At 38.9% G+C, this 24,172-nt stretch overlaps 1 protein-coding gene across 2 annotated transcripts in view; it reads right to left on the reverse strand.

Annotated features, from left to right (window-relative positions):
* Positions 1 to 7,959: 7,959 nt before the first annotated feature.
* The window catches only part of RLF (RLF zinc finger), a 52,478-nt gene continuing 36,265 nt past the window's right edge, over positions 7,960 to 24,172 (reverse strand). For both annotated transcript variants that reach the window (XM_027443716.2, XM_027443717.3), the window contains 3 exons: positions 22,765 to 22,901; positions 15,531 to 15,672; positions 7,960 to 13,102 (listed from right to left, as the gene is read on the reverse strand). In XM_027443716.2, the coding sequence (XP_027299517.1) occupies positions 8,390 to 13,102; positions 15,531 to 15,672; positions 22,765 to 22,901 (4,992 nt within the window). In that variant the 3' untranslated portion in view covers positions 7,960 to 8,389. The remainder of the gene's footprint in view (positions 13,103 to 15,530; positions 15,673 to 22,764; positions 22,902 to 24,172) is intronic.

Genomic DNA, 24,172 nt, shown 5'->3' on the forward strand with positions numbered 1-24,172 from the left:
AGCCGGTGTGCCTTTCTTGGCCAGAACGCGCTTGGGAGTGCGCCACAGGGCGCGTCAGCTCTTGGGGTCGGGCAAGGAGACGCCGCGGCAGCCTGGTGGGCTTCACGGCTCTTGATGCTTTGAGAAAGCTGGGCAGAGAAAAGCTCTTAAGAACTGCTGGTGGTATTGGGAGTCAGCGGCACCAGCATGTTGGTGCTGGACTTCTTACCCTGCATAAAAGTTGTTGTCAGTGCTCAGGTGCAAAGATGTAGGGATTGAGCTGTAGAACAGAGCAAGCTGTAGTTCCACCACACTCCAGAACAAGACTCGAGACCCACTCAAAAACCCAAATTTAGGTGTGATCAAAAGAAATCCAAATGCTTATTCTGGAGGCTGGGCAGGGCTGCAAGGGTAGGGGGAAAGGATATTGATGTGGTACCAGAGCATGCACAATACCTGTCTAATCTATGCAGCCATTCTGGTGCCCAGCTTCCAGCCTGATTCAGCCAAATGTAATCAGTGACACAGACATAGATACACAACAGCAGGCCAGGACCTGCACACTGTACAGGCAAGGGTACAGGCAAGAAAAAGTTCTGTCCACCTGACTCCAGCTATGAGGGCACAGCTTGACCAAGATGGAGGATGACACTAATTTTGTGCACCTCCACCAGTTATAGATTCTGAATCACAACAGGATCACCAACAGGTCCAGTTTGTGGAGCACTAACCCAATCTACCTCTGGAAGACATAGAGGAGTGATGTGATAGCAATGGAGGAGAATTGGCTGGGCAAGGGCAAACAATGCACTTCTCAGGTGAATCTGAGGAGCTAGGTCAGTATACATCTGAACTTTCCCAACCACTCTGTAGCAGCATACAGTGTCCATAGGAACCTCACATAGCAGATATCAAAGGTAAACACTTGCAGTTTCTCCATGGGGGAGGTAGCTGTCATCCCTTCCCCATCAAATGTCTTTTCTTACGTTTTTGCCAAATGCAAAAGCACAGACTGTCACTATGCATAAGGCAGAGCAAGTCAAGGCTTAGCTTCCCAAACTGCTCTAACTTGGGACCACCTAGGTTTGGTGAGGAGGATTCACATTGCCTGACATGGAGCTAAGTCACTGTGAGATCACCTTTAGAGTGATCTTGTAGTTTGTGCTGAGGAGCTGTATTGGGTACCAGTTCTACAGGGCACAGAGTTGCTCCTGGTTGGGCAGGAGGACTACAACAGCCCCTAGCCATAGGAGCAGCACATTTGGCTGAAGAGTTGGCCAAGGCAATGAAAAGGTTTGGACTGAGGATAATTTAGAAAATGCAGTAAAATTTGGTGTCAGCCCATAAATGTCTGGGGAGTTGTTAGTACATGTACACAGGAGGGTTCCCGATCACTTGGCCATAGTGTGAAGGAGTTATATCTAAAGGGATGTCTGTTGCCAGCAAGTGGAAGGAGGTCATCCTTCCTCTCAGTACTGGCGAGGCCACACCTGGAGACCTGTGTTAAGTTCTGGGCTCACCTGCACAAGAAAGGTATGGAGCTACTGATGTTACTCCAGTGAAAGGCCATGAAGGTGATGAAGGGATTGGAGCATCTCTCCTACAAGGAAAGGTTGGGATTGCTGGGAACGTTCAGTCTTGTGAAGAGAAAGCTCAGGGGGAATCTCATCAATATGCATAAAAATCTGATGGGAGGGAGTGAAGACAAGGGAGCCAAACTCTTCCCGGTGGTGCCCAGTGAGAAGGTGCAAAGTGAAATACGTGAAATCCCATCTAAACACAAAGAAATATGTTTTACTATGAAGGAGGTAAAACACTGGGTTGAGTTGCACAGAGAGGTTTGTGAATTCTCCATCCTTGGAGATACTCAAAACGCCACTGGACAAAGTCCTGGCTCTGGCCCTGCTTGAGCAGAAGTTAGGGTGGATGAGGTGGACTAGATGATCTCAAGAAGTTTGTTGTAACCTAAGTGATTGTGTGACCACGTGCAGCCTGTACTCACAGGTCTGGCAAGTGAATTCCAAAACAAAAATGTTGCCCTAAAAGCCCTTAATCCCTTTTGCATCTGCTCCAAAGCCAAGAACAAAGTGTTAAACAAACATTCACTTTCCTTGCATCAAGGAAAATAAACACCTGCTGGTGGAACTGCTCTTCTTCTGGGCCTGGTATCAGGGCACAGTCATTAATCAGGTTAAATAAACAGGTTCTCCTCACAGTCCCAAAGATTTAGCAGGTGACCTGGAACAACCCTTATAACTCAAAGGACACAGGCTGAGCAAAACCAGGGCCATTGCCTTCCTAGAGATGTGAGTTCAGTGACTGGAGCATTGTGCATTTCTGGAAAGAAACAACTCAACACCCTCAATTCTGAAGGAAGGGGTGCACAAGGCTCTATAGAAAACTCATGCTACTACGCAAAGTGTTTAGCAGTGCTTATCCTGCTGTGCTCCTAAGAACTCCTGCGGCAGTTTCTGCCAGCACTGCCATGCAGCCATTTGTGCTTTTCACAGACTAGAGGTGTACAGTAGCTGTATATTTTCTTAACTGCCTCATTTTGCTCCTCGTACAGTTACAGATCTGGAATCCCTTACCCCATTCAGGTTTTTCTGGCTATTATATGGGTTCAAGCACAGCTCATATGCTGAAATTGATACAAAACCCTATTTGTGCTTGTGCAAAGCATGTGATGCTGTCCCACATAACATGCTTGTCTCCGAATTAGAGAGACATGAATTTGATGGATGGACTACTTGGTGGGTAAGAGATTGGCTGGACCTTCACACTCAGAGTCAATGCTCTGCGGTCAACAGCTCCATGTCCAGGTGGAGACTGGTGACGAGTGGTGTTCCTCATGGATAAATACTTGGACTAGCACTATTTAACATCTTTGTTGGTGACATGGACAGTGGGATTGAGGGCACCTTCAGAAAGTTTACTGATGACACCAAGCTGTGTTGTGTGGAAGGAAGGGATGCTACCCTGAGGGGCCTTGATAGGCTTAAGAGGCATGCCTGTGCAAACCTTGTGAGATGCAACAAGGCCAAGTGCAAGGTGCTGCATCTAGGCTGGGACAATCCCAAGCACGAATACAGGCTGGGCAGAGAATGGATTGTGAGCAGCCCTGAGGAGGAGTCAAGGGTGTTGGTGGACAAGAAGCTGAGCACTAGTCTTTGCTGTTTGATAGTTTTGGGTGGTTCCTACTGCAGCTAGCTACTCAAAAATCCTTGTCTGTTCCTGTTTACATCTGTTAACATCCTGTTACCATTCTTCCTAGTATTCCACAAGATGAACTTACACGCTGGAGCTGAATTAGCTTTCCCAAATGAGATATTGCTTCTTTTTTTGTTTTCCCTCTTGCCCTCCCTGACCTCCACTAAAGGTAAGAACTTAGAAGGATTGCGTGTATAAACAAGGAGTTTCTTAGTGACCTGAAATGCAAAGGAGTAAAACTCCTTTGAGAGATTGGACTGTGCACTTAGTCACATGGTCTGAACTTGGGTAGACCTGTGCGGTGTCAAGAGTTGGACTTGATGATCCTTAAGGGTCCCTTCCAACTCAGGATATTCTATGATTCTATGATTCCTGACTTTCACACAGCTTGTTAATATTACTTTATGTTGCAAGATTACTCAGGCAAACTCAGGTTTAGTAGTGATTGAAATGTATTGCCACTTAGGGGGTAGATTACAAGGTTGGATTTATGTCATACCTAACAGCTCCAGTTTTTGATGTGATATAGCAAATGTAGTTAGAACAGCAACTTGACAAAGCTTTGAGAATGGCAAGGTTCAGATTAGATTTACCACGTGGTATCAGAGGGTTCTCAAGTTAGTTGTGCACCGAAGGATTTCCCCCTTATTAGGATCATTAGACAATTAACTTTTTTTTAGTCAGCATTTTTCCATGATTCAGGTCTTTTTCCATTTTGGCTACGATTCAGGTTGTGCAACCCCTCCTTAGCATGTAATTGTGCCTTTGTTGGCTAGTCACATCACAAAAACTCTAGATATGGTCAGGGAGGCCAGATCGTCCCATGCATGTAGTACATAAATAACTGGGGGTGTGATGCAGTATCAGGCTCCACCACACTCTGTAAATAACAGAGGAACAATGCTGTGACAGCTCTTCCCTGAATCATAGACCAGACATATAGATAACAAAGGAATGATGTGAATGATGCCATGTCAGGTGACAGCTGCTCCATCACACTTTAGCACAGAGCTTGAAGGAAATTCCTATGCTATTGGAGAGGTGCAATTTTTGATACTGAAGCCAGTCATCTCCATTCAGACCTTTAACAAGATCACAGAGGTCTCTTTCCCTTGGTGCTTCTAAAGAAAAGGCCTTCTAGGACTGCTCTAAGAAGTTGTAAATTCTTTCTTTTTCTTTCTCTGATTTCCAGCACAGAGTTCCTGCAGATTTGCTCTGTGCCAATGCTCTCTGTAAGCTCACACAGCTTCTCATACTATGTGAGGGGAAGACAGAAGGGGCGCTCCTCTCCAGCAAACATTTGCTACCCAATTTAAGCGTTCTTAACCATCATTCACAGACTTCTCATCCCTTAGGAACTGCAGTCTGTACACAAGTTTTTTAGGTTATTTTTATTTAGTACAAGTTATGCAGGCTGCACACAATAATACAGGCAAAACCTTACCAGTACTTGTTTGAAAGGATTCCTTTCACTTGGATAAGTGAATTATGAAACTTAATACTGACTAATCTAGTATTTGGCCATTTTTCTTCATCTCTTGACAGTCTCCTAGTATCTGCTTTCTTTCTCCTTGCAATGCAGTATCATTACTTCAAATTCTACTAAAGTAAGCTCTGTTAAGTCCTTTTTAAAATAAAGCAGGCTGGCATAGCACGTTTCATAAATTCATTTGTTTAGCTTCTTGTTCTGGGACTCCTCATTGCAGACAGAGATATGCTGCATGGGAATTCCCAGAAAGCTGGAACTTTCACTTTGCAAACGAGGGAAGAATCCAAGGTAACTGACGCCTCCTGGTCAAGCCAAATCCAGTTTCATAAGACTGCATTGCTATTATAAAATCTAAAGATCGTGCACGAACAAAGAAACAGGCACAAAATAACAGTCAAGGAAAACCACTGATCCAAGCTGTTAACTCAGCTGGGAGTCCTGCAAGAAGTACGGAAGTCTAGCAGGTCTCTCTTAATAACAGTATTCTTTTGTTATTACCCATTGAACAAGACAGGGAAGCCCATAGCCTTGGGGAACTTAAAAGGAAGACAGGAATTTGTAGCAAAGGAAATGTTTTGTTGCTACAAAATCCACAGAACAGAAAACAACAATTAAAAAAACAAAAGCAATGTACCATGATTATGAACTTGCACCTCCATTTTCTCAGGTATCTACTGTTTACAGTAGGATTTTTATTTATTTATTAAGTTAAGAAGTCATCACAATGGTATTCCTTTACCAGAGATCAAGACATTTATCAGGTATGTTTGGGAGCAATAGGATGTTAAATCTTCACTGTAAAACAAGAACTGGTAGCACTTGGAAGGAAAACTGATGGCCTACTCGATGGCAGTAAAAATTCCTAACTTCAGACTTTCCCTTATACCCACCAACATGAGGGAACTGGAAAAAATCAGACAGACCAGCCTACGAAGAAATTGGGAATCAGGATGCAGATGGGAACCATGCAGTTTTCATGGTGTGACGTCTATTACCTCACTGAGATGGGATGATATATTATAGATGACCAAGTAAAAAGACTGAAATATACTGCCAGTATATCAAATGGATAAGAAGTTATTTTTCTAACTAGGAAGTAACTGATAATCCAGCGTGACATCCTTTGAACAGAAATATGACTACAAAGATAAGACCACAGCATTAAAAATCCCACTGTTGCACAGGATTACAGATCACCAGAGGAAAAAACCTCTAAGACACTTGTGTACAACCACTGCGGAAAACTGACTTGGCAGTTGCTAAACATACGTTCTTAAACTGAAGAATACTGCAGGGCCTGCCTTCATACCTAACAGGTAAAAACAATGTCTGCATCTCTATTTTGTCCTGCATTATATTTAAGCCTACAGAAAGAGCAACAATTTCTCTAACATTAGTAGCCAGGATCTACACAATTTTTATTTATTTTATTATTTTTTAAATATTACACACCAGGATCTATAATATAGGCATGAATGGGGATAATTTGCTTTGTGAGATGCTCAAAAAACCCTGAGTGTATTGGTATCTCTCTAAGCCCGTTATCTGATGTAGTCATCACATATTTATTGCCTGCAGTTAATCCCATTTGTTCTGAGATCCTGATGATTCACGTTTGAACATGACTACACTTTTAAGAGCTGAAACCATCTGGAACACACTATTTCACTTGCCTGACCCTGGTGTACTATTTAACATTTTGAGCCTATCTCACTTTTATTTTTTAAAAGCTAGTGAGAAACTTCTTGCACCATATCCTTTCATCACAAGAAGCTTATTTTTTTTGTATTTTAGGAAAATGAGATGACAGGAAAAGTATAATAAACTACACTTTTCCTGCTTGGAGTAGGACTTTTAACCTAGCCTTTATTTTAAAGACATCCAAATAACTTTTTAAAGTGGTGTCCTGGTTTCAGTTAGCACAGAATTAATTTTCTTCCTAGTAGCTGGTGGAATGCTGTGTTTTGGCTTAGGATGAGAAGAGTGCTGATAACACCCCGATGCTTTAATTGTTGCAGAGCAGTGCTTATACTAAGCCAAGGACATCTCAGCCTTTTGCTCTGTCCTGCCAACGGGCAGGCTGGGGGTGCAGTAAGAGCTGGGAGGGGACAGACCCAGGACAGGTGACCCAAACTAGCCAAAGGGGTATTCCATACCATCTGACGGCATGCTAAACAATATATAGGGGTGGCTAGCTGGGGGGAGGGGGCGGGACTGCTCGGGGTTAGGCTGGGCATCGGTCAGCGGGTGGTGAGCAATTGCATTGTGCATCACTTGTTTGTACATACTATTACTTTCGTATTATCACCATTGTATCATTATTATTATTATTGTTATTATTATTTTTGTTATTATTATTTTCCTGTCTTATTAAACTGTCTTTATCTCAACTCACGGGCTTCACTTTCCATTTCTCTCCCCCGTCCCAGAGAGGGAGGGGGGAGGGTGAGCGAACGGCTGCATGGTGTTTAGCTGCCGGCCGGGTTAAACCACGACAAGTGGTTAGCATGAAGCTACTGAGCTTTGGTCATAACAGTTCCCCAGACTTTTTAATATAGCTTTTTAAACAGCCCTCTTCATCACTGCACCCAATCAATAATCATTGTCTGTTTAAAGAACACTTTGCAAAGTTTGCTTCATTTTCTTTCCATTGCTACTTTTCCAGGTCACAGTATAAAAACTGCAACACTCCATCAAACCCGAGTCCTTGATCAGTAAGGGGCTGTTTGTTCACTTGTTAGCATCCTCATAGAGATAAGGAAAAAACACTTATACAGGAAACAGACTGGGCCTCATGATGTATCCAAAAGGTAGGCAAAGAAATTAGACAAAAAGATAAGAAATAGATCTTAAAACATGGCTTTTCTGGTGAATCTTCCAGTTAGGTTTTGTTATCTGAATAGTTAAGCAGGGAGCCCAAAACATGTATCCATAACTTTACTGTGATGCAAATTTCATGGAAGCCTGTCAATTATTTTCAAACATGTAACAAATGCTCTCAGAAGCTTCTTCCTTTAAAAGGAAAGGTAACTAGGAGTTTCTCATCTTTCTAAGTGGCAAGTGCTTTCTGCCTGTACTAATTTGTACATGTACTAAGTCTGAAAAAAGGACAGATAATATTATAAAATAAAATGTAATACTTTACTTTCTGTATAGTGGTTCATCAGTTTGGTAAATCTACAAATGCATAAAATTTAAGCAACATTATCCAATGCAGTCAGAATGGTTCCAAACTCAATCACAAGTAACCCACATTACAGATTTACTATACAGTAAGCAAATGGGTGAAAAACTGTAATTTATTGAAACTCATAACTCAAAAAATATAAGATGCTGTAGTGTACAATATGTTACACAAAGCACCCTAGGGTGCACATTCAAGTCAAGTAATAACTCCATCGCCCCCCAAACCCTGGTACCCTAGTACGTGTTCCATATACAATCATGCACATTTACTCTGCGAGAGGAAGCCCCCAGTATTCTGATGTATTAAATAGCACCAAAATCAGCATAGTTCATTGAGGAAAAAAAAAAAAAAAAAAAAAAAAAAAAAAGAGCTAAATTAACTTAGCCAATACTTTTGACAGATATTATACATTCATGTAATTAAACAGTCTAAACTAACCTAAACAGTGTGTACTGTAACAATTACTGTTCTAAATGAAGTTCTCCCCATATAGCAGTAGTGTAGGCAATCTGCTCTAAGCAAAACTATGTACTTCCTACACAAAGCTCATCTGCCTTTTTTGTTGGAAATAAGTCTATAAGGGACTTGGAAAACTTTGATCTTTCAAGAACAACTACTGGTCTTAAGTAATGAAGTTGTTTTAAGGCAAGGTCTCCACAGTCTGTTAATGCCTTGTCCAAGATAGCCCTCAAATTTTCTAAAGAAGGGGCAGACGATGATTCAGACAACAAGGGCTGGATCTCTGTTAGTTGCCCATGATTATTTTGGGGTATGATTACGTTCTTGTCATCCACAAAGCTTTTTACTGGTGTATCCCTTTGACTGTCTCCCTCTTTTTGCAAGATTCTATCTACTGGCAACTGCTCAGGGGACTCCCATTCCACTACCTCATCAAAATCATCATCGTCGTCATCTTTTTCCTCACTTTCCTGAATAAATTTTAAAAATGAAGACTCAAATCCCATTGGTTTGTATGTTTTTAAATCAAATGGTCTGGAGACTGAAGGCTTCTGCAATTTGTCTTTTGTAGCAAAAACTACATTGCTTTCTGCTTTTTGAGTAACTGCACTATTTTGACATCCTTCTGTGTCTTTCTCTCTTGGCAATTCCATTTGTAAACTGGAAAAATAGGAACTATTTTCTCTTTCACTATTTTCAGAAAAATCTTCAGTTTTACACATAACTGACTCCCTGACATTATGCTCTTCTAAAGAGCTGGTTTTTGAACTGTGGTTATATTTTAAAGTGCCTGAATACATAAAGGCACCTGTATCAAAACTTACACTATTTCTTTTTTGGTCTTCATTGCTTATATCTTGATGCTCACAATCAGAATTTGGAACAAGAAATTTTTCACTTTCCTGCACATACTCAGGATTAGCTGATACCTCGTCTTTAACCTTTATGCCTTTTTTATCCAAATCTAAAGCTGTTTCAGAGGAGGTCTGTTTTTCAGTCATTATGCCACATTTAACACAAACAACAAGTTTCTGAATCCTTTGCTCTATATACATATTGGTCATCTGATGTGTGCGTTTATAGTGCCTCAATATACTGCTTTCCAATTTGACAACAGATAAACATCCCTGAACCATGCAAGGGTACTGGGTCTGGTTAGACTTTTCTTTACACATTTGTAGGGCTTCCTCTTTTGTTTTGAGATTAATCAAATGCTTTTCTTTACTTCTGCTAACTCTCTTAGATTTTTCTTTTAACTGCTTCCCATTCTGCTTGTTTATGTCAAAAGTGTCTTTCAGATAACTTTGTTCATTTTTATTTTTGTTATGATTATCTTCTTCCTCTTTCTGATTTCCAAAGAGACTATCATAATATTCACTATGTCGAAAATACACATGTTGAGAGTAGTGACTGTAATTTGTGAAAACTCGATCACAGCCATTAAGGTCACAATGGATTTCAAAATCTTTGTTTATTTTTTCTTCACTAGCATGTTCTTCTATGAGATGCTGTTTAAGCTTATTAAAGGTATAAAATACAGCAGGGCACTGGGCTTGATTACAAGCAAATCTTGCAGATTCAGTTTCAGAAAGCAGTTTTTGATCCTCTAAGCGTTCATTGTGGAAGTCACTGCAATGCTTAGCAAGATCTTTAGAACATAAAAACCGCTTACCACACTCTTTGTGTTTGCATGCAAATATTTTTTTACATTTGACAAGCTCCCTTTTCGTTCTTGCTTTGTCTTTTTCTAAGCAGAGCTGTTCCTTATTATACTGGTGAACAGTCCTATAATGGCGAATCAAACCTTTCTGGTTGGTAAATGCAGAGTTGCAACTTTTATGTATACAATGAAATGGTTTGTGGTACTTATGCAATATATAACATAAGTTCCCTTTAGCAACTGTTCTTTTACTTCCTCTTCCCTCTCGTGCTTCCATTTCTTCCCTATGGCTGTCCAGAGATGCTATTTTAGATGATTTTCTTGTTACATTGTCTGTCTCTTCACCGGATTCCAAGTCTGTCTCAGAACTACACTCTTCCTTTTTAGGATGACACAGCTGTTCAGAATGATCTGAATGTTGAATGAATTCAACCTTGGTTGCACAGACAGGTGTTGGAACAGTGCTATTTTTATGTATGTCATCTGTACATAAGCCTACATGTTCAAATTTGTGAGTTACCCTCTCACAGCCAATTTGATGTTTGTTTCTATAGTGAATTCTAAGGTGTGTTTTTCTTGTAAATGATCTTTGGCAAATATGACACTTAAATGGTGAGTACCGATGCTGGAACATATTTAACTGAAGAACCATTTCCTTTGAATAGTTATGCTTTTTAACATAATGCATTAAGAGAGCTTCTCTGGTCACAAACTCACACGTACATCCTTGACATTCACAGAAAAATGGTTTAGCTGCCAGCTGAGTAAGGTACTGGCTGGGTAAATTTTCGTGTTGCTCTTGAAACTGAAATTTTGAGGTAGTTTCATCTACTACTGACTCAGGGCACTTGGCATCTCTAGATGAGTAGGACTGCAAAGAGCCCAAAAAATGCTTGCTTTTTGAAGAATTCTGCATGTTAGAATTCTTTAAGCTTAGATGTTTCAAGCCTAACATTAGTTCCAACATGTTATCTTCACTATTTGAATCTTTAGAACTATCATAAAAAGATGTTTCTGGAGAAGAAGGACAAGTTTCTTCCTTGAAGCCACTGTTCCCTTTAACATTTATATTACAATACAAGCTTTCTGGAGAGTCAACATTTGTATCTGAACTATGACCTAACTCTGTATTGTCTGTAGGAGATTTACTGTCCTGAGCATCACTCAATAGATCAAAAAAGTCTTTAGTTTTCATCTCCAATTTTTTTTTACCTTTGAAGTTATATGGATGAGTCCTGCGAAGGTGTTTTTGCATACCTCTGGAGTTCTTGTGCGTGGAACAGTAGCCTTCAAAACCACATGAAAATTTTTTTTCACCAAAGCAAACTGCCACATCAGAACACTGTTGCTTCACATCTGTTGAATGGAAGACTCCTTCCTGGGACATGAGAAAGCCTGGAACTGTTTGACTGTGAGCCAACGTTTCCATAAGTAAAGGAGACACGTGACCTTGATTTACTGAAGCAGCTGCACTATGGTTCTCACAATGAAGACTGCAATTACTTTCATCATCTAAATCTTCACTATCAGAGAGCACTTCTTCCTTAATCTGTGGAATTTCCTGTGATCTCGTGGGATCCAAGTTTTCATTCTGATTGGAATTTTCAGATTGTTCAAGCAATTGAGACTCTGGAAGGTAACTGCATTTGTCTTTTGAAACTGAATCTTCAAGTTTTACTGTTTGCTTCACTTCCCCATTTGACACTGCAATATTATGCACTGCAAGATGATTCTGAAATTCAGTTTTTGAATAATAAAACTTTTTGCAACCAAAGAAATTGCAGGTGTATGATGCATCTCTGAAATGCTGTGCCTCGTGATGGTAAAGTTGCCCTAAATCACTGAAAACAATATTACATCCGTTTAGCTCGCATTTGTAACGCAGATCATCATGTGTTTGTTTGTGATTAAGAAGCTCATTAACTGACCCAAATCTAGCATAACAATCCATTGACACACACATATATGGTTGAGGTCCACAGTGCACACGTTCATGTTCCCGTAAATGAAAGGATGTCATAAAGTGTCGACGACAAAAAGCGCATTTCTCTCTCCTGTTTTTCATATCCAAGTAGTGTTTTGCATTCTCATCATTGTTTTGATGCTCAGCTTTCAGATGTACACTTAAGTATTTGAACTGTTTAAATACTCTAGAACAATCTGTTCCAGGACATGGATAGATGTCTCTGTCTTGTAGTTGGCAATTTTCCAGTTGGCTAAATGTGACGTATTCATGTGCATCATTTTCAAATTTTTCAGACTGCTCTGGCTGATACAACTTTTCCTGAAGTGCTGGAGTGGGACTGCTAGAGGCTGTTGTCTTTTGCAGTGATCTCTCTTTTTTCAGTATTATTTTCTTTTTTGGTCTGTGTGTTCTACTAGGTGGCATCTTAACATGTTCCATTACATGTGGTACAAAGAATTCCTTTCTCTTGAACTTTTTAGTACACACAGGACATGTATAAATACCATCTTCCATATGCATCTTAGAATGATGCAATATTCTAGCCTCTATACACTCCCTTTTGCAGAGCACACAAAAAAATTTGTATTGAAGCCATCTCTGGTATCGTTCTGAAGAACCAATAGGTTTTTTTACTCTTGCTTTTTCTTTATGGTAGCTAATTGTGTCTTTTCCATCATAATATTTATGTTCTTTTGCCTCTTCATAGTCACTCAAGAAAGTTTCTAACATGTCGGTTTCATTGATTGACATATTAAAACTTGCATCATCCTCAGAATCAGAGCCCACTTTCCCTAAAAGTTTAAGGCAATGTCGCTTTAAAGTCTTCCAGTCCCAAAATTCAGGATCAAATGGCCAGTATGCTTTTAAAGCTAGCAGTAGCTCACAACGGAGTGAGTTTGGAACCAGTGCATTTTCTTCATCAAATTTCTGATCTGGTTGCATATAGAGCTCTTCCAACATATTAAATCCTCCCAATGTTGGCTCAAGCAAGAACTCAGTGAGCTGACAAGCTCTCCTAACTTCAAGGTCTTCTGGCAAAAGGCATGCAATAGTTTTACATACTGATGTCTTCATTTCATCACTTCCACTTGATCTGATCTGAAGGGCTCTCACACACAACAAAACAGACACAGCAAGTCCTGCTTCTTCTGCCTGTTAAAAAAAAACAACAAAAACAAACAGCCACAAATGTTACCTTTCTTTGATAAGTATATTCTCTCCTGGACTGTCCTCTGAAAGAACTATGAAAGACTAGAGCACATTCAAAACACATTCAGGTTTCTGAGTCTTATGTGCCTGAGTCACCTCAGCATGCTCTAAAAAAATTTAAGTTACTTTATGTGAGCGACCTCTTCTGTTTTTTAAGTGAGTGGATTCGCTCTTTAGTGCACTCTGTGGAGAACTCACATTGACTAATTCAGGGTGTTAGATGTGAAACGTCTTTTTTACTCCTGCCTCTCTTCATGGACTGACTCAATCACAATTCCTACCTCTCTTCACTCCCTGTCTCTCAATTGTATTGAAGTCAGATGCCTAAAAAAATGGTGTAAGTCTTCCACATACGATACTCCTGCAGTATCCACACAGGATATTAATTCACAATATCTGTCAACATGTAATAAGGAAATTAATGTACACTCACACCCTGAAAAAAAACAGCCTTCACAACAGCATAAGCAGTATGAGAGCAAAAAAAATTCCTGATGAAGTTCACTGGAATTTCAACTTCAAACATTTTCTAAGAAGTCTATGTAACTTGGAAATACTGTTCAGTACTATTAGGAAGATATGTAAAATCATTACCCATATGCTGATTTAAAAGAAAAAAACAAAAAACACAACAACTTTAAATTCTGCATAGACAAGATTGAAAGCCATTTTGTTCCAAATGCTGACCAAATCATGCTTATGCAGTGCACGAAATACTAATAGCCATGCATAGTATTGCAATAGTCATGCAATACTAATTTAATTCAATAGCATCATTATTTGATTGACAGCAGTAAAAAGTTATTTTCCCAATCTAATGATATTTAAAAGGAAACTCAAGAGGTGCAAAACTGTTGTATGTATTACAATGCAGTATACTTTATATAACTGCACTTTCTCTGCTTTTAAAATGTGTGTGAAAGGCCCACTTTATGAACAAAGACTTCTCTGTGCAAAGCACTTTCATTAACTGAATAGAATTAATCTTTGCCAAATGAGAGTTCCATATTCTCCTCTCTGCTCTGTCAGAAGGACTATCATGCAAGCTTTCTGACTTCTATTTCATTTGACTCGAAAATAGGGCTTTGATACTTGCTTGTCATACCAAATCTCACTTGGTAACTCATTTGGTTCACAGGAGTAACTCTAGTCAATGAAAGAGACTCCAAGGCAAACAAACCTCACGCCAAACAAATTTCATTAAAAAACGGAACCTTGCCTGCTTTATCCATAATCCATTTTGATGCCTTAACTCTGACTTAACTTATGACCACATAATAATGCAAAAAGTCTGAGGAAATGAAAAGCTAAGGCACATTTAGGAATGCATTGTTAATTGAAGGACTCATGCAACTGAAGTTCACATGACAAATTCATGTGCCAAGCTATGCTGTTTTTCCATGATGAAATATCTGAAATCTTTTGGAAACAGTGACATTACTAAGGGAAAAATCCTGTATCTAATTTAAGATCTGTATAATACCTTTACTAAAAGGATAAAAGACCTATTACCAGCTAGTTTATTTTTTAACCTGAAAACCAGCTGGCTTGTTTTTCCTCCATTTATATTAAGAAATTCCTGATTAATTTTCATTCATAATTGCTCTTGAAACTACTCTCATACAGCGAGTAGCCGCAGGTTCAGTTCAAACATCAGAGCAGCCAAAGGAAGACAGAAACAGTCTCCTGAGCAACCATATCTGTCCCTACTATGCTCATGAACAGTAATACTGGATTGACCTCCCGCTAGATGAAGAAATTTAAGTCTTTCCATTGCTTCTCAAAAAGAGTTTGTGAGGCTTTTAAAATTGCTGTTAAACCTCTGTTGAACCTTTCTGTGACTGTCTAAAGATAGGTATCAAAACAGAAGGTAGAACTACAGATATTACTGCACCACAGATTTTGAGGATGAGGATATTTTCTCAGAATAAGAAAGTTACATTTCATTCAAGTCTTCATCTCTTAGAGATGCTGCAAAAACAAGAGTGAGGCACAACAACCAACAGGCATCAGATCAAAATATAGTTATGCTTTGCCTGCAAAATACTATGAAACTGTAATTTTAGAGTAATAAACATTCTAAAATCACAATTATTAATAATTTTATAATTACCAAATAATCAAATTAGTAATAATCATTCTGAAATTATCAAAGGTCACTTCAACAATGTGCTAAACTGACAACATTTTTTTTTTTTTATCAGAAAGCTTTTTTTTTTTAATTAAAAAACTAATAGGTACCTAAGCAGAAAGCCAAAACATTGAAAATAAGCTAGATTCTTTTTATAGCAGTTCAGCAGAATTATCAATAAAATAGTAAATTCATCTAAACAGTTCTGGCTGTGTCCAAATCCTCTGGACTGAAACTTACTTCAGATTGTATGACTCTTATTAAGAAAAATAAATGCTGCAGTGTCTTGGCAATGATGCCAAATTGACGACATCTCTCCAAGAAGGAATCTAAAGAAGGATCTATTCTTCTTTGCAATTTGCTCCAGAAAAGCGTCAGCTCCCTGTGAAGAATTTAAAGCAGAACATAAGCACATTACAGATATGCACAATCTGTCCATAGCCTATACACTGTAGTTCAGAGTTGACACCACAGTAGTTCAAGTGTTATTAAAAAACAGTACACACTTCAATCACATCTCTATCTCTTAGAAATACTGATGGTAACAGTTACCACGCTTTATTTCCAAACATTCATCAGATCAAAGCAGTGTATCTCCTGCTAATGGGGAAAGACAAGAGGATATACCTTGCTTAACAGACATCTACAGCTGCATAGATTCCCTTTTTAGTCACAAAACAAAACAAAAAAAACAACCAACCAACCAACAAAACCACCCACACTTGCAAGTCTTAACTTTCCAGATAGAAATTTAGAATGAGCAAGATGAAATGCAACGTAACCAGTTCTCTTCCACTGGGCAAATGGCTTAGATGCTGACACGTGCATTCCAGTGACACCACTCTGATACAGTGCTTCAAGGCACCTCTAGCAGAACACACTTTGAAATGTTACATAAGTGATAATATTTAAGATGAGGGCTTTGTCTACTGTCTTTGAGTAGTTGTGTGTGTAACTGCTCACACCATTCAAGGACAGAGCTGTTCTCTTATGCAGTTTACTATAATCAAGGCAACAGCAGTTGCACATTGCAATCAACTTTATGTTGCTTTCTCACCACGATGGGCACCACAGAAATGGAAAAATAAACAGTGACGGGAGCTGTATCTTTTATGCTACTTGAAAAAAGTTTTTATTCTGGTTCTTTACTGGAGCAAATTTCACCTTTGCTAAATTAACTCCCTATGCATCAAATTATACATAAATGTTTCTAGATAAAAGGTCAGTTCAAAACAAGATTACAAAGACACACACAAACTTTGAATATTAGCAAGGGTTTTTCTTTGAATTCTGCAATTGTACTGTAGAACACTAGGCCAAGCAAAAGTGAATGAGGCCTTGTTAGTGATTTGACCTGAGGTATATTTAATGAATACAATCACACAATATTTACTAGTAACACAGATTTTTAAAAAAGGAAGCTTAGAAATGTCATTAACAGCCTTTCTCTGTTAGAAAGGGAACAGAGTAGATGGATAGGCCTATGAGGAACTAGCATGTAAGCAGCAAAATTAAAGGTGTTTTAACTAAATTCCAAAACAGAACTGGAGAAGAAAAAGACATTGTTTTGACACCCAAAATATCAGCAACTTTTTCTACTGACTTTTACTACATGAAACTTATGAAGGAAACTGTATGAAGGAAAGCCAGACTGAGAAACTCACAGAATCCAATAAAAGTATTTAAAAAAACACAACAACAACAAAAAAAAAAAAAAAAAAAAAACACCAGCAAAAAACCTTGGCATTACCACAGCTGATACAAAACAACTTGAAATGCTTTATCAAAAGACCATTTTGTGCATTTATTCAGCTGGGAGAATACCGGGAGACGGGACTGACTCTGGATAATCCCTTCTAAGAGTTTCTGTCAGAGGAACAAGTTTTCAGTGTTTGCCCTTTTCCTTTTCTCATCCTGCTCCTGCTTTCTGCAAAACTAAAGCAGACTGCTGGAAGGGATCCTTAAGAATGGTGACCTAGAATATTCCTCAGCGTTCAAATATATGAAAGCTCATATATATGAAAGGCACGAAAAGAAAACTCAGTATTTGGGCAATTTTCTATTTCAAAATTTATTTGAGGTGGGGGAAGCAACAGGAAATAGAAAGAACTGCAGACAGGTATCTCTAGGAATTTTGAAGAATAAAATTCAGATAGCATATCAGACTGAAGAGAAAAATTTTTGAAACTGTGCTTAGCTGCAGTTCACATTGAATATTGTTCATATTAACACTAAAGATTATGTTATTTCATGGATTCATGAATTGCCCAACTCCTTTGAGGCAGTCAAGTAGCTCAGAACTATTTCCCACAGCAGTATTAATTACAAAGCTCCAAACACAGTAGATACCTCCAACTGAAATGGAAATCAAGTGTCTTGTAGCAATCAAGCAGCATTACACGTTATTCTATGATCATCAGCAACAATCACTGCAAAATTTCCCAATTTTCATGATGGAGACCATATACAAATCTGTCTGTCTTCATCTTCAGCTGTGAAATGAAGCTTCACACTACCAGTATTAATTTACACACATGCACAGTTTACTAATCTTGTCTCAGTATCATCCACAATAATAGACCATCAAAAGTAATCTCACTTCCCTCCTGCTGTTCACAGCTGTCAGCATATCCTTTTTTTCCTCTGTCTAAACCAGAATGCTGCCAATCTGCATCACTTAAACTGGTTCACTCTCACACTGCATAAAGCAAGATATGGATAAAGACAATGGGAATGGGCTGCTGGCAGCACACAGGATTTTATTTGACAGCAATACAAGCCTTACAGTGTCAGTGCAAGTCCAGCTAGAGGGCAGTGGAAAATATTTCAGTGTGCTGGTGCTTTGTAAAATCAAGAAGTGCTCCGGAAAATTCTGCAGGAAACAACAATTTTATTTCAAGATTTTCTGCAGATGCATGGGACGTTTTCAAGACCATATACTAGGGCTTATCTGTTGGACTGAATCTGTAACAACACAAAGGGAACACTGAAACAAAAACTATGTTGTATCAAAGGGCCTTTGCTCTCCTTATTCCCTGCTCCCCTCTCAAAGATATCTATTAAATGTTTTAGGTACCAACACTCAGTTCTGTCCTATCAAATTGCATAATGCACTGGAAATATGCTATGAAAACTGATCAAAACTTATAATGTTTATTGACTCGAAACACCATCATGCACAATTATGATTAAATACATGTGACAAAAAATTACATTTTACTGTTAACAATGAAAATACACATGTTAATGACAGTTATAGAAAAAGTATGAGTCCCAATCATCAGTAGATCAGGCATCAGAGAGTTAAATAACCTTTCAACTACACTCCTCTCTTTTTGAACCAGACAGGACCTTCTCTGAAGTGATTTACCTGAGCAATTGCTGCCCCCTGAAAACAGCAGCTGGTCACAGAAAAGAATATCTCGGCTTATGTATTTATTTTTACCAAGTTTTTTTTAAGTGCATCTTTTTACTATGCATGAGCCTATATAATGTCTGGCAAGCAAACTCTAGTAAGTCATTCCCCCACATTAGTTTGAGCTGCAGAGTTAGACTAAACATGCGTATCACAGCAGCATCATATAACGTACACTGTCCTTCCAGATAGCTCTGATATTTGTCATGCTTTTGACTGTGCTCATTCAATTTACTAATGATTAGAAAGCAACATTACCTTATCTCTGTTCCAGGACACTGATTCAGATCAGCTCTGCAATTATTTTGGTGCACACCAGAGTCTGTATGGAGCTAGTGCCTCCTCATGTTTGTGAGCCATAATATCCACTACAACTATAGTGTGTCATCTGACCCCTAATCAGTTCAGCTGCCTGATCTGACAGAAAAGTAGTCATCTAAATTAGAAGTTTTCTGCCATATCAACAAGTTGAATTCATCTATGTTATGTCAAAATAATCATTATATCTGCATATACTGCAAGGGAATGGGGTGGGGACCAATATAAAAGGCCACTCCATCCAACAGCAGTATACCAGCAGAGCATCTGTGTTTTTATGCAACCATACTTTGAAAGCGGCTTAGAGGTACAACCTGCAGGTCAAAGTATCACGATGATCAAAAATCATTACATCACTTTCAAAAGACAGAAGTCCATCAGAAGGTGGGCTTCTTCACTCTTGGCTCCAGCAACCTGGAAGCTTTTCTCTTTAACGGGTATGGACCGCATCAGTTGTGCGCAACTCTGTTGTACACAGTACTACATACAGTTTGAATGTATACCCTTGCACAATTTCAGTATTACACAGAAGATTACACATGCTTTCATTCTCCTGTCTGGTCACTGAAGAAGGGTGGGTGGAACTGGAACTTAAGGATTATGTTCAGTCAGCAGCAGAGGGGCAATTGTGGAATGGATGGATCTAAGAACACCTTTGTTTCAACAACTACTATCACCAGTGAAGACATAGTGATATGACCTCACCACAAGAAAGGAAAGCTGCCTAACACCTTCTTTAAGTAGGAATGTACTTGTGTGGCTAGACTGTACTTATATTTGTATCTTCATGACTTACTGCTTGTCACTTAGACTAAACCACTTTAAAGCTGTTGTGGAATTACGTATGTATGTTACAACTGTAGATGTATCTTTAGTCAGGGCCATTATGGGCCTGACTGGCAAGGAGATTAGAAGTCTGCAGTGTTCTCTCCTGACTTGCTAGTCAAGAGTAAGTGTATGTTAGAATTAGGGGACCCAAAAGTTTCATTCAAGTTCTAGCTACTTACAGCTTAGACTTGTTACTGCAAGAAAAAACTACTCACACTGTTGTCACAAAGAAGAGATGTTATTCTGAACAGTACATCATTGAAGTCTATTCTCCAGTAGCAAGGGTTTACAAGTCTCAGCTATACCTGAAGCTGGAGTCTTAATCTGCACCTAGGCATGCAGCTTTTAGATAGAACTGTTCAGTAAGTCTCAGGTGAAATGTTCTATTGTCCAAAGAAAGAATGTTCATTTTGTTTATTTGAAAAACAGATCATGTGATGCATCTCAGCCTTGTATCTGCTGGCTTAATGAGAATCATGGCAATGTCCTTTGGGCATGCTCCCTGTTCTAGCCATCTCTAATGACACATTTAAATAGCAAAAAAAAGTCAGCCTTTAGAGCTCCTAAGTGTGGTAGATTCTCTGTTCTTTTGAGTTTTCCAATAATATGTTGTTCTCTTCAAGGTATGATTTTTGCTCTAATGGATATTTCTGGCCTGAAGCAGAAATCTCTCTTACCTTTGTTGTAGAGATGATTGGACTAGGCTGAACAAACAGCTGTTCCCACTCACACTTAAGTGCTATGCAAACTTTTCTTAATAGTTCTAAAACATGAAGTGAGTGAATGAACAATACCACAGCTCACTGCATTCAGATATCCAAGATACATTTGAGGTGTTTGATAATGCAAGACTTTATCGAGATTATAATTTAATCAGGAGAAAAACACATTTAGCCATGCTTCAGAAGCCAAATCTACAAACCCATTTTATAAGGGGCAGAAAACAGCATCCCTATGTGGTGGTTTTACCGTGCTGGGCAGCTAAACCCCACAACCGCTCTCTCACTCCCCCTCCTTTAGATGAGGAGGGGGAGAAGTAAAACAAAGAACAACTCACGGGTTGAGATAAGGATAATTTAATTAAAGGGAAATAATTATAATAATTAAATAAAGACTACCATGAACTAAACAATTTAACTAAGGGGAAATAAAAAGGGAAAGGGGAAAAGGGAGGGGAAAAGGGAAAATAAAAAGAAGGGAGGAAAACAAACAAACAAAATAAATGAAAGCTATATGGAAGTGCAGAGGAAAGAAATTACTCTCTACTTCCCACAAATGAGCGATGATTGACCACGTCCTTGAAGCAAAGCCTCAACGCACGCAGCCGGTGTTCGAGAGGAGGACCAACGTCTTCTCAACGAGAGCCCACCCCTCCCCTCTTCTTCCTGTTTCCACCTTTTATTGCTGAGTGTGACATCCCATGGTATGGAATATCCCTTTGATCGGTTTAGGTCAGCTGCCCTAGTGATGTTTCTCTCCTCACCTTTTGCCCACCCCCTAGGAGGGTTAGAGAAAGGCCCAATACTGTGCCACTGCTGCTCAGCAGTAGACACAACACTGGTGTGGTAACACTGCTGTTCCAGCTACAAGTACAGAGTACGGCACTGTATGGGCTGCTGCCGGGAAAGTTAACATTCCAGCCAGACCCCGTACACCCTACTTAATTCTATCAGCTTGCCACATATGAAACAGATGCAAAAATGTTTTGTATCTCTAGAAAGAGAAGGGAGTAGAGAAGTTTTAGACTCACAATTCCTACTACTTATCTCTGTGTGGAAGAAGTGAAAAAAAAGTATCAAACTCCTACGAGTTTATTCAAGAGTGAAGAATGGAACTGAATTACAACATGCTTTGTGGAACCACGAAGTTTGTGTAATATTAATCCAGACAGCACTGTTCCAGCATTACTGTCCTGGTTTCAGTTAGAACAGAGTTAATTTTCTTCCTAGTAGCTGGTAGAATGCTATGTTTTGGCTTAGGATGAGAAGAGTGCTGATAACACCCCGATGTTTTAATTGTTGCAGAGCAGTGCTTATACCAAGCCAAGGACAAGCTTCTTGCTCTGTCCTGCCAACGGGCAGGCTGGGGGTGCAGCAGGAGCTGGGAGGGGATAGACCCAGGACAGGTGACCCAAACTAGCCAAAGGGGTATTCCATACCATCTGACGGCATGCTAAACAATATATAGGGGTGGCTAGCCGGGGGAGGGGGGTAGGACTGCTCGGGGCTAGGCTGGGCATCGGTCAGCGGGTGGTGAGCAATTGCATTGTGCATCACTTGTTTGTACACATTATTATTAGTAGTACTATTATCATCACTGAATATTATTATTATTATTATTATTATTATTAATAATAATAATAATAATAATAATAATAATAATAATAATAATAATAATAATAATAATAAATATATAGTGTATATTATTATTATCCTGTCTTATTAAACTGTCTTTATCTGAAATCATGGGCTTCACTTACCATTTCTCTCCCCCGTCCCAGAGAGGGAGGGGGGAGGGTGAGCAAACGGCTGTGTGGTGTTTAGCTGCCGACCAGGTTAAACCACGACAATTACTTACAGAGATACTACATTGTCAAAACATTACTGCCAACGCCAACAATACAAGTGCTGTTTTATTTTTGAACAATTTTGACATTACTTTTGTCTGATAACCATTTGGTGATAAACTGCTCTCTTCCTGCAACTATGACTTAACAAGGCTAAAGATGAGCTATTTATTTTGTCATAAGTTATCTAGAAAGTATTTCAGTCTGATGAACTTCTCAAATAAATTTACATTCATTTCACTACATATTTTTTTGTACTTGACCAGCTCAATTCTTTTGTATGAAAGCCAGTAAGCAGTGAAGAAAAGAACAGTTAAGTTAAAGAGTCAGTAATACTTACTACTTACCAAGAACAATACACATTTGCTGTTTGAAGCTGATGAGTAAGATAAGTTGTACAAAGAATAAATGCAGTGTTTTCTTGTCCCTCAGATTCTAGATTACATATGATGTCTAGTACTTCTTTGCAATCCACCTTTGCAATCTGAAAAAAAGTAGAAGAGGCACTTCTGAACATGTTTACAAAAGAAATGCAGGTTTACTGTATCAAAGGAAGTGGTCTCAAAAATGAACAAAACACTGTCTCTGTTTAATACAGAGTTCACACATCTTTAAGCTATGGAACAGTATAAAAAGTTAGTTCTTATCCTTTACTTTTCTTCAGGACCATCTTCTATTTCGGACAGTTCAGCAAAATATTTACGTAAAGGCAACACTTTACCTCAACTCCCAACTTCTCTGCCTTTGAAAACATTTCTGTTTTCCTCTTGACAATTAAAACCCAGGTCTAAAAAGGTCAAGAGATCTGAAAAAGCAAGTCTCTTGCCCTCTTTGCCCATAACCATTAATTCTTAACAATCACATTCCAAAACACGATGTTAAAAATTTAAGTGTTTAGAGAGAGCAAAGCCCACTGAAGTTCTGGATTTACAGATGCTCCTATTCAAAGCAGTCAATCTCTTCTCTCAGTCAAGCTTCTCTTTAACGAAGCCACAGTCACAAACCTACCCTTTATTTTCTGTCCTATATCCAAGCCCTAAACTTGGGAGTGCTACAGAAAACTGCTCCTTGCTTAGTTCTTGTTGTATTGTTCAAAAGTACACTTAACTGAAGGGCTAAGAGCAATGCCATCTCCTAGACTGCTAACACTGCAATTACAGAGAAAGTGGGAAAAAAAGAAAGAAAAAAACAAAACAAAACAAAACAAACAAACAAAACAAAACATTGCAAACTGCAGACTCTTGCCTTATTGTAATACCAAACCCCTGCTTCTCCTTCCAGTAGGAATGCCAAGAAAAAGATTACATTCAAAACTCTGAGTAGCCCTATAGGGCAGAAAAAAGGACTTCAAGAAAAAATACAGCTCTAGTCTTTGATCAGCACTCTCATGTTTGTTGTAGAGAACTGTTATATACTATGTACTTTAAGATGTATGGGATTATGTTAATGCAGCCCCTTAATTCTTATCTCTGCAAGCAATACCCTTTTTTATGTTCTCATGCTTTTATGTTCTCATGCTTGTTAGGTGCTCACAGGTACACATTTTCAGCTCATTTGGAAAGTCACTGAATGTGTCTCAATTGGAAAACTCCGATTTTCTTTTGCGACTTTACTTAGTTATTCTTTAGAAATCACAAATTCAATGTATTTTGTAATGCAAATTAGGAAGAAGTTATATGACCCCAACTTTCATCTCTGATAATTTCCATAATTATATACTGCCACTGTACCACTCAGTATCACAGCAAACATTCT

This window comes from Anas platyrhynchos, chromosome 24 (genome assembly GCF_047663525.1).
Source record: "Anas platyrhynchos isolate ZD024472 breed Pekin duck chromosome 24, IASCAAS_PekinDuck_T2T, whole genome shotgun sequence".
In the NCBI taxonomy this organism is placed as follows: Eukaryota; Metazoa; Chordata; class Aves; order Anseriformes; family Anatidae; genus Anas; species Anas platyrhynchos.